The following is a 10,965-nucleotide window of genomic DNA, read 5'->3' as shown; positions in this document are numbered from 1 at the left end:
TGTTATGTGTCCGCTTTATGGATACACGATGATACGTTTATTCACTAACATTTTTTTCAATAATATTTTTCATTCACTGTTAAAATGTGCAGCCAATAGAATCTAGCCACGATTTCGACGTATAAAGTCGGACATGGAAGGCTTCGATTGGAAGACTGGGGCCACAAATCGTTCCGTGATTGGCTGCGTGTTGTGCGTGGGCTGCGGCGATTGGTCAGAAGCTTTTTTCCACGTCTTTCATTCTGGGGTTTTAATAAAGGGCCACGATCAGAGAAATAGCATAGAGTTTGAGTACTTTCGCGGGGCTAATGATATAGGAAGACGCATTTATCAGAATTATTGCTCCATAATCAGCACTAAGTCCTTAATCTTCCGAGTATGAGGCAAGTGTGGATCATCGGTCTCCTTTGTGCCGCCCTTGCATTTTGTAAGTAATGCATACTGTATTTTTTATTTTTTGTTAACGTCCTTATCCACTTGAACTTGACTCGGGTATCTTAAGTTGGCCAGTCTTGCCAGCCCGACAGCTTGCTTGCTAGACTGTTCGCTAACCATTCATTAATTTGTGCTTTGTCTGGTTTAAGATTGTCATATTCAGATAAATGAACTTTGTCAATAGCCTGCGTTATTCCTTGGCATGGATCTTTAAGGCTTATACGGCCTTTGCTCACACGTGTTTCTAGAAGTTTCTGGGATTCCCTAAGAAAAGATGTCTGGTCCAGCAGAACTAACAAGAAAACTGGTTGCACTCGCCAGTTTATAATATCTACGCGCTTGTCTTAGCTGGTTAAGTGTGAACTCCGTATCATTAAAATGTTTCTTGTTTTGTATTAGTCCGGTATCTAAAGCCTAGCTGTCTTATTTACTTTAACGTTCGGGCTCCTGAGATTAGTCGTGACAGTCTTTTCTCCCGAAAATATTCCAGGACGAACGCGGTATGTCTCTGTATTGGACTCTTGGACACCTGTCTAACTTGTTATTTGGTCGTGCCATGTTCAAGTTGGCGTGCAACGGCTATTAAATTAGTTGGTTGTTCTGCTAGCATCTACGGAAGTGATCTTAGCACCACAGTAGTGTGTTCATGTGCTTATAGGTTAGCTAACAAAGATGAAGTCCACTGCGTTTATTCAGCAAGAAATGGCCAGACGTTCAGTGACGATACTGGGTTTGAGCTTTTTCTAGATGTTTGCTCGGGATGGAAAAACAGGAACGGGGCATTGTGCCGGTGGGATTCAAGGTGAACTGCTGTTGATCTTATCGGTTCTGTTGACACAAGTGCGCGGGAGAGACTGCTTTGAATAAGTCAATTCTGAAGATAATTCCACACACCTTGATAAACTTGGCATTTACTCCGTTCTTGGGCAGTGCTGTGTGTGAGGGCCTTGTGTAGGCAAATAGGGATGTACATTCAAACTGAGAGGCCAGTTTGGAACTGTATCATGATTTGGAAAAACGAGCATAAAGCCTGAGTTTCAGGTTCTGCCTGATCAGATGTGAATTAAGAAGTCTCTCTTTAAATGGATAGTTCACTTTCTGGAGTTTTTTCCTTTTAATGATTTGCTTATGAAAGAGTGTCACTGTACTGGCCTTTGCCAGACCAGCCGGCTGTCAAACCGAAATATTCTACATCGCATGCAAATTTATCTGAGGCCTTTGAAGCTGAACACTAGAACTGAGATATGAAAGACATCCAGAAAGTACGCTGTCCCTTTGAGCAGATGAGAGGCAGTTCTGTGGGCGTGTGGGACGGGGAGCCAGGCGCCTCGTTTTCACCTCCGGGGCGCTCTTGTGTTCCAGCGGCCGTCCGAGCGGAGGAGGATGTGGACGTTGACGGGACGGTGGAGGACGACCTCGGGAAGAGCCGAGACGGGTCCAGAACTGATGACGAAGTGGTGCAGAGGTTTGTGTTCTAACCCTGACTCCTGCAGGAGGCGCAGAGCACTGCTCCTCTTTTTTGTTTTGACTGGCCTTTTGTTCCTCTCAGGCTGGCTGCTGAAGAGATGAGCCGCTCATTATTCCCAGAATGCACTCTGGGCTGTAAACTGGTCGTTAAGGCTATACGGTCATGTGATTTGCAGGTGCACCCTCTGTGCTCCCGCGGGACAGAAACCAGCTGGTTTCACCCCCTGTCATGTGAACTGTAATTTCAGGTGGGGTGAGTTGGGGTGGGTGGGTGGGTTGGTTGGGGGGGGTGGGTGGGTAGGTAGGTCCACTGTCTCACCCCTTAACAGTCAGTGGTTTGCATGTACAGGGGGTGCAGTACTGACCCCTGGGCAGTCAGTGGTTTGCATGTACAGGGGGTGCAGTACTGACCCCTGGGCAGTCGCTCTGTGTGACGGTGGTGTTTTGAGGCAGCGATTCGGGACACTGACCCCAGTTCCTCTCCCGGTGTCAGGGAGGAGGAGGCCATCCAGCTGGACGGTCTGAACGCCGCGCAGGTGAAGGAGATCCGGGAGAAAGCGGAGAAGCACGTCTTCCAGGCCGAGGTCAACAGGATGATGAAGCTCATCATCAACTCGCTGTACAAGAACAAGGAGGTGAGGCGGTCTGCCCGAGGGCCTGGCCCATCGCCGGCTTTCAGATGAGGGGTTAGACTGTGGTCGTTAAACAATCCGTGACACTCATCCCAAACAGAGGGTTTCCTGGTGTCCTGGCTAAGTTCCCCTGGCTAAAACCCTCGACTCTGGTCTCTCTCAACCTGCCACCGAATTATCCCCTGATTCAGTTGGCAAAAAAAATTTGATCTCTCCCTCCACCTCAGCTGATTATGGTTGAGCTTACCGGTGCAAAATGGCTGCTGTGCATCACCCAGATAGGGGCTGCACACTAATGGGGGTTGAGGAGAGTTTCACCCTTATCACTGTTGAGCGCTTTTTGAGTGTGTGAAACGCGCTATATAAATGCAGTGAGTTGTTATCTAATGTGTCCTCACTGGCGATATTGCAGTTTATGAGGTAGTGGTTGGTTAATTTAAATCTTCTGGCATCCTTTATTATCGGTCAGCCGGCAGTTGGTGACCCTGAGATTGCCAGTGGATGCTGCTGTTAATCTTTCATATATTTATTTATTTTATTTTTTTTTCACACTTTAGATCTTCCTGAGGGAGCTGATCTCAAATGCTTCTGATGCCCTGGATAAGATTCGGCTGATGTCCCTGACCAATGATGACGCACTCGCTGGCAACGAGGAGCTGACTGTCAAAATCAAGGTGGGCGGAGTTACTGTAGCAGTGTTGAGGGAGCTGTGGGAGGAGTTAATGTAGCAGTGCTGAAGCTGATGAGGGAGCTGTGGGAGGAGTTAATGTAGCAGTGCTGAAGCTGATGAGGGAGCTGTGGGAGGAGTTAATGTAGCAGTGCTGAAGCTGTTGAGGAGCTGTGGGAGGAGTTAATGTAGCAGTGCTGAAGCTGATGAGGGAGCTGTGGGAGGAGTTAATGTAGCAGTGCTGAAGCTGATGAGGGAGCTGTGGGAGGAGTTAATGTAGCAGTGCTGAAGCTGTTGAGGGAGCTGTGGGAGGAGTTAATGTAGCAGTGCTGAAGCTGATGAGGGAGCTGTGGGAGGAGTTAATGTAGCAGTGCTGAAGCGGATGAGGGAGCTGTGGGAGGAGTTAATGTAGCAGTGCTGAAGCGGAAGTCTCTCAGCCTCCATTTGCCTGCAGCTGGGCCTGATGTCTGAAAATGAAAGTGTGAAGCCTTGCGGAACGGACTGAAATTTGCAATGCAGAACCCCGAGCTGAGAATTTGGTTTGTGGCTGAAGAGAGCTACACTTGTGTACAGGAGCAGGTGTCTGTGCTGCTCACACCTCACTGGTCAAATGAGCTTCAGCTCGGTCACAATCTGCATGTTATTCAAACCACTGAGCATTTGCACATGAGGAGTGAGAGTTAATCACAGGCTGAAATCGCCTGAATGCACTGCTATTTCAAGCAGAAATGGTGTAAAATTATTCTCAGATGTGTGTGTACTTATCTGTCTCTCTCTCTCTCTCTCTCCAGTCTGATAAAGATAAGAACATGCTGCACATCACGGACACGGGCATCGGCATGACCAAAGAAGACCTGGTGAACAACCTGGGCACCATCGCCAAGTCGGGCACCAGCGAGTTCCTCAGCAAGATGACGGAGATGCAGACGGAGGACCAGTCCACCTCCGAGCTGATTGGCCAGTTCGGCGTGGGCTTCTACTCGGCCTTCCTGGTTGCCGACCGCGTCATCGTCACGTCCAAGCACAACAACGGCACGCAGCACATCTGGGAGTCCGACTCCAACGAGTTCTCCGTCATCGAGGATCCCCGTGGCGACACGCTGGGCAGGGGCACCACCATCACGTGAGTCTGCGTCGCCACGGCGATCTCTCTCCCCCGCGGCGCGCTCCACAGGGAGGCCGTAGCGGTGTGTAATGAGCGTATGAACACTCTGACCTGGTCAGGAGGCCACAGACAGGCTCTGCTTCACATTTAGAGATTCTTGTAAACAGTGTCCCGGGTTTATTTGACTGCTTTGGTAAAGGTTTTACATTAAACAGGGCAGATCTTATGGAAACTGGATATACTGTGATGCATTGTAATTATGTTGTATGATAGTCAGGGTGATGCTTCTTTCCTTTCCGTCTCAGGCTGGTGATGAAGGAGGAGGCCACTGATTTCCTGGAGCTGGAGACCATCAAGAACCTGGTGAAGAAATACTCTCAGTTCATCAACTTCCCCATCTACGTGTGGAGCAGCAAGGTGAGGCCTCCTGTCTGCTGCGGTCCGTGTAGCGCCCCTGATCCTGCAGGAACGGCTAACGGGCTAAAGAGTGCGGAACGGGGAGTGGGTGTGTGGGGGTGGGTGTGTGGGTGTGTGTGGGGTGTGGGAGTTCATCTGACCTGTCGGGTCTCAAGCTGTACCAGATCGCTGACCCCTCCCACTTCCTGTCCAGACGGAGACCGTGGAGGAGCCCATCGATGAGGAAGAGGCCGAGGCGGAGAAAGATGAGGCTGCTGAGGATGAAGCTGAAGTGGAGGAGGAAGAGGAGAAGGATAAACCGAAGACCAAGAAGGTGGGTGGGCGCTAACCCTGTGGGGCTTCATGTTAATGCGCTAACCCTGCGGCCGTGTCTGAAGCCACAGCACACCCTGGGTTATCAGTGCACTCAGCAGTGTGGGCATATAAATTAACATCACCTCGTTCTTCGGTTTCATCGTTTGACGCCGCGCGTGTGCGCCCCCTGCAGGTGGAGAAGACGGTGTGGGACTGGGAGCTGATGAACGACATTAAGCCCATCTGGCAGAGACCCGCCAAAGAGGTGGAGGAGGACGAGTACAAGGCCTTCTACAAGACCTTCTCACGGGTACGCTCGAAATGAGCCTCGTTTCTGCCTGGCTCCCTGCAGCAGGGCATCTGTGGGAAATGACTTACCCTGCAAGCGCCAGGAGGAGAAATGAGTCACAGTGTCATCTGTGGGAGGCTCTGCCTGTACCCACGACTGAGTGACGCATGGCTGTGCTCACCGCTGTCTCTGCCCCCCCCCGCAGGACTCTGAAGACCCCATCTCTCACATCCACTTCACCGCAGAGGGGGAGGTCACCTTCAAGTCCATCCTGTTCGTGCCGGCCTCGGCTCCGCGCGGGCTGTTCGACGAGTACGGGTCCAAGAAGAACGACTTCATCAAGGTGCGTCAGAATCCAGCGCTCCTGTGACCCCTGCCCTCCGGTGACCCCTGCCCTCCCGTGACCTGTCAGAGTTCACCTGTCACGTGTTTGTGTGATCACGTTTGACGCTGTATTTCGTGTAGGAGTAACGGGGGTTAGCTTTAAAGCTAGCAGACGTAGCGTACCGTAGCTCTGCGCTGGACTGTGCATGAGCTTCTCCTCTGTTAAAGGCCTCAAACACAGATCATGGGATGTGGTGGAGGGACTGCTTATCACTCCCCTCAGCTGTATCACAAGTGTATATTTGCATAATGTTTGCATACGGATAGTGTGTGGTTGGTACCTGTGCTGCGTTTGGGTAATGTGCAGGTGGTACCTGTGCTGCGTTTGGGTAATGTGCAGTTGGTACCTGTGCTGCGTTTGGGTAATATGCGTTTGGGTAATGTGCAGTTGGTACCTGTGCTGCGTTTGGGTAGTGTGCGGTTGGTACCTGTGCTGCGTTTGGGTAGTGTGCGGTTGGTACCTGTGCTGCGTTTGGGTAGTGTGCGGTTGGTACCTGTGCTGCGTTTGGGTAGTGTGCGGTTGGTACCTGTGCTGCGTTTGGGTAATGTGCGGTGTGTGCGGTTGGTACCTGTGCTGCGTTTGGGTAGTGTGCGGTTGGTACCTGTGCATTCAGTATTGAGGGCTTCCCTGTAATAGCATGTGGTTCTAAAGCTGATAGTCCTCTAACTTGGTCAGTGATGAGTACAGTACTAATCTCCCTCTGGCCAGATGGTAAACTCCTCTCTCCTTTTTCACAGCTGTTTGTCCGCAGAGTTTTCATCACCGACGATTTCCACGACATGATGCCCAAATACCTGAACTTCATCAAGGGCGTGGTGAGCTGCTCTTATTGGTCGTCTTTTTCTCCATGGGAAGGGTCATTGAAGTTGTTTGAGCATTCGCCACGAATCAAAAGAATACATTTGTGCTTTGACATAAAAATTATAAAATTATTTTACATATCATTTGCCTAGTTCAGCAGTCACCAAAACGAACACACTGTCTTGTGTTTGGGAATGGGGGGGTGTGGGGGGGTGTAAATAAACGTGGTGATGGGCGTGTCTAACGGGCTGCTCCTGCTGGTCTCCTCAGGTGGATTCCGATGACCTGCCCTTGAATGTGTCCAGAGAGGCGCTGCAGCAGCACAAACTGCTCAAGGTGAGGCTTCGTAAAGCCCAGAGTACTGTCAGTACGTCACACTGCGTTGCGTCCATTAGCATTACACTGTATAGCATTCATTTAGCCACTGTTTGCTAAGATTAACTTTGTTTTCCCTGTTATCTCGGGCAGGTCATCCGTAAAAAGCTGGTGCGTAAGACCCTGGACATGATCAAGAAGATCGCCGAGGAGCAGTACAACGAGAAGTTCTGGAAGGAGTTCGGCACCAACATCAAGCTGGGCGTGATCGAGGACCACTCCAACCGGACCCGGCTGGCCAAGCTGCTGCGCTTCCAGACCTCCCACAGCGAGACAGTGCTCACCAGTCTGGAGCACTACCTGGAGAGGATGAAGGAGAAGCAGGACAAGATCTACTTCATGGCCGGCACCAGCAGGAAGGAGGTGAGCCAAAATGCACTCGCACTTTTTCTAATTTTTTTATTTTTTATTAACCGTAATAAACATGTTAGTCTTCTTTGGGTCCCTGTGTGCTGATGGGATGGTGGGTCCCTGTGTGCTGATGGGATGGTGGGTCCCTGTGTGCTGATGGGATGGTGGGTCCCTGTGTGCTGATGGGATGGTGGGTCCCTGTGTGCTGATGGGATGGTGGGTCCCTGTGTGCTGATGGGATGGTGGGTCCCTGTGTGCTGATGGGACGCTGTGTAGCCTGTGGAGTGTGGAGCCTCACGCGTCCCTTCCCGCTGTGTTTCGGCGCTCAGGCGGAGTCCTCCCCCTTCGTGGAGAAGCTGCTGAAGAAGGGCTACGAGGTGATCTACCTGACGGAGCCGGTGGACGAGTACTGCATCCAGGCGCTGCCCGAGTTCGACGGCAAGCGCTTCCAGAACGTGGCCAAGGAGGGCGTGAAGTTCGACGAGAGCGAGAAGGGCAAGGAGAAGAGGGAGGCCCTGGAGAAGGAGTACGAACCCCTCACCACCTGGATGAAGGACAAGGCCCTGAAAGACATGGTAATGTTTAAAAGGGGGGTGGGGAAGCCCATTTTAGGGTTTTTAAAGGGACTTGGTGTTTTGATATAACATTTATTATTTCGTTATGAAAATGGGGAGACATTTTTCCTCAGTGCTTTGCTGTTTCCCTGACGGCCATTTTGTTGTCCCTGTTTTTCTCCAGATTGAGAAGGCAGTGCTGTCCCAGAGGCTGACCAAGTCTCCCTGTGCCCTGGTGGCCAGCCAGTACGGCTGGTCCGGGAACATGGAGAGGATCATGAAGGCTCAGGCCTACCAGACGGGGAAGGACATTTCCACAAAGTGAGTCCCACGGACAGTGTGCCTCTCGGTTTCTGCTCAAAATAATATTGCTGTGAGGTTTTTAAATACGTGCTGCGTGTCTCTTATACTGACATGTTTGAATGCTGTGTTCCAGTTACTACGCAGGTCAGAAGAAAACCTTAGAAATCAACCCCAAACACCCTCTTATCAAAGAGATGCTGTCGCGAGTGCAGGTGAGTTTATTACGTCTGAACGTGATGCTCAGGTGGTAGGCGTTGGGTAAACTGTATTCTACAGAGCAGTCAAACACACGTGTTACAGGGACCATGTAAAGGGCTGAATTTAAGCGTGTTACAGGGACCATGTAAAGGGCTGAATTTAAGCGTGTTACAGGGACCATGTAAAGGGCTGAATTTAAGCGTGTTACAGGGACCATGTAAAGAGCTGAATTTAAGCGTGTTACAGGGACCATGTAAAGGGCTGAATTTAAGCGTGTTACAGGGACCATGTAAAGAGCTGAATTTAAGCGTGTTACAGGTGACACTGTAAAGGGCTGAATTTAAGCGTGTTACAGGGACCATGTAAAGGGCTGAATTTAAGCGTGTTACAGGGACCATGTAAAGGCTGAATGTAAGCGTGTTACAGGGACCATGTAAAGGGCTGAATGTAAGCGTGTTACAGGGACCATGTAAAGGGCTGAATGTAAGCGTGTTACAGGGACCATGTAAAGGGCTGAATTTAAGCGTGTTACAGGGACCATGTAAAGGGCTGAATGTAAGCGTGTTACAGGGACCATGTAAAGGGCTGAATTTAAGCGTGTTACAGGGACCATGTAAAGGGCTGAATGTAAGCGTGTTACAGGGACCATGTAAAGGGCTGAATTTAAGCGTGTTATGGGGACCATGTAAAGGGCTGAATTTAAGCGTGTTACAGGGACCATGTAAAGGGCTGAATTTAAGCGTGTTACAGGGACCATGTAAAGGGCTGAATTTAAGCGTGTTACAGGGACCATGTAAAGGGCTGAATTTAAGCGTGTTACAGGGACCATGTAAAGAGCTGAATGTAAGCGTGTTATGGGGATGGTGTAGTTGGTGTAAACTAATTTGCTGGTCTGTGTTGGCTGCAGGCGGACCCTGAGGATCAGACGGCCTCCGACCTGGCCGTGGTTCTGTTGGAAACGGCCACCCTGCGGTCCGGGTACCAGCTGGCCGACACCAAGGCCTACGGAGACCGGATAGAGCGCATGCTGAGGCTGAGCATGAACGTGGACCTCAACGAGCAGGTACCTGCTGAACACTATGAGCGTAGCGCACAACACTCAGTACAGCGCACTGAGCACAACGCACTGAGCACTGAGCACAACGCACTGAACACTGCAGTGCACACAACACTCATTACAGCACACTGAGCACAACGCACTGAGCACTGAGCGTAACGCACTGAACACTGATTACTCCAACAGTGGCTTTAAGCTCCTGTCATGCACTGCCTTTTAAAAACTTGCATGCTATCCACCTCACACAGTGCGGTCATTTGCTCTGTTGTCACGGTAATACTGATTGGCGTGTGAGAAGCCCCAGGTCATTGGGCCCAGCGCAAACTGTGTTCCGTGTCTGTCACTGTGACTGACTGCTCATCCCCATGGAAACGGGCCGTGCGGCTGCGTTAAGGGGAGGCCCTCTGTGGTGGGCGTGTCCTCACCTGTTCCCTCCCCCCTGCAGGTGGAAGAGGAGCCAGAGGAGGAGCCAGAGGAACCAGCAGAGGAAGATGATGAGGCTGATGAAGAGGAGGTGAAAGCAGAGGAGGAGGATGAGGAAGACACGGTGAGTGAGGGCTGGGTGTGGCTTTGACTGTGCGGGTACAGGCGGGTCTGGGGCAGCAGTCACACCCCCCCCAGTCTGACCCTCTGCCAGTTCGCCCCGAGGCTGATCTCTGATCAGTGCTGAACACCGTGGACTGCATGATGTGCTCAGATCAGATCAGAAGCGCAGCCAAGCAGATCTGTGTGCAGTTTAGAATTTAATCCCTTAAGAATGAACTTCAGGATTGGGTGGGGAATATTTTCTTTAGCTGTGTTTGTACATGGACTTGTGAAGCCTGTCTTAGATGGCAGTGCACTGATGGGTATAATCCAGCTGTATAAATCTGCTAAATGCCTGTAATGTAATGTGTGTGTGTGTGTGTGTGTGTCATCCTGCAGGTTACCAGCAACACAGATAAAGATGAGCTGTAAAAACAGGGGATAGTGGGAGGGCAGGGGAACAGGACTGGAACCAATTTTCACCCCCGAGAGGCCAGGACTGGAACCGAGGAGCCAATCGCCAACCTGCAGAGGGGTGGGGACTGGAACCAAGGAGCCAATCACCTTGCAGAGGGGCAAGAGTGGGACTGAGGAGCCAATCTATATTTTGAGGGGAGGGGGGTGGGGGTATTTCTTGGGATTGAGGTTTTTTTAAAAGGCGCCTTTTTGTTTTTGTTTTTTTTTTTACATTCCTCATGATTGTAAATTTGTTAATATTTAACTGAGCTGAAATATGGAGCACTACCATCCTGCCGCGTGAACCATTAAATGTTTCCAGAAAGGGATGATGGGTAGATTTTATGTTCTCTGTGTCACAGTTCTGGTATCTTCAGTGCTAGTTACACACGGTCACATTTATGGAAGAGAATGTTCCTCCCTGAGTATGTTTGGCGACGTTGCAGTAATGCCAAACTGCAGCACTGGACATCGCTCATTTTTCAGTTTGGTTCTGCATTGAAGTCTTAATTTGGCCTTTTTTGCGCACAGTGGAAACAGGGTAAGGTGCATAAATGTTATTTATTGTGAACCTGTGACACGACTGCCTTGGCTGGTCAGGGTTTCGATGGCTAAGCCCAGAGAATCTGCTGAATAAAACACAAGTAAACAAAT

General features: G+C 50.4%; 1 protein-coding gene across 1 annotated transcript; it reads left to right on the top strand.

The window, feature by feature from the left end:
• Positions 1-239: 239 nt before the first annotated feature.
• LOC135245428 (endoplasmin-like) lies at positions 240-10,964 on the top strand. The gene is made up of 18 exons (XM_064318464.1): positions 240-427; positions 1,798-1,900; positions 2,396-2,537; positions 3,092-3,208; positions 3,993-4,324; positions 4,612-4,723; positions 4,917-5,036; positions 5,211-5,327; positions 5,512-5,649; positions 6,429-6,506; positions 6,763-6,828; positions 6,961-7,230; positions 7,548-7,793; positions 7,957-8,093; positions 8,209-8,287; positions 9,181-9,336; positions 9,776-9,877; positions 10,255-10,964. The coding sequence occupies exons 1-18, from the start codon at positions 379-381 to the stop codon at positions 10,285-10,287; spliced, it is 2,397 nt and encodes a 798-aa protein (XP_064174534.1). The 5' UTR covers positions 240-378; the 3' UTR covers positions 10,288-10,964.
• The last annotated feature ends 1 nt before the right edge of the window (position 10,965 follows it).

This window comes from Anguilla rostrata, chromosome 19 (genome assembly GCF_018555375.3).
Source record: "Anguilla rostrata isolate EN2019 chromosome 19, ASM1855537v3, whole genome shotgun sequence".
Classification (NCBI taxonomy): Eukaryota; Metazoa; Chordata; class Actinopteri; order Anguilliformes; family Anguillidae; genus Anguilla; species Anguilla rostrata.
Note: the sequence above shows the minus strand (reverse complement) of the source record. Positions and strands in the feature narration are given on the sequence as shown.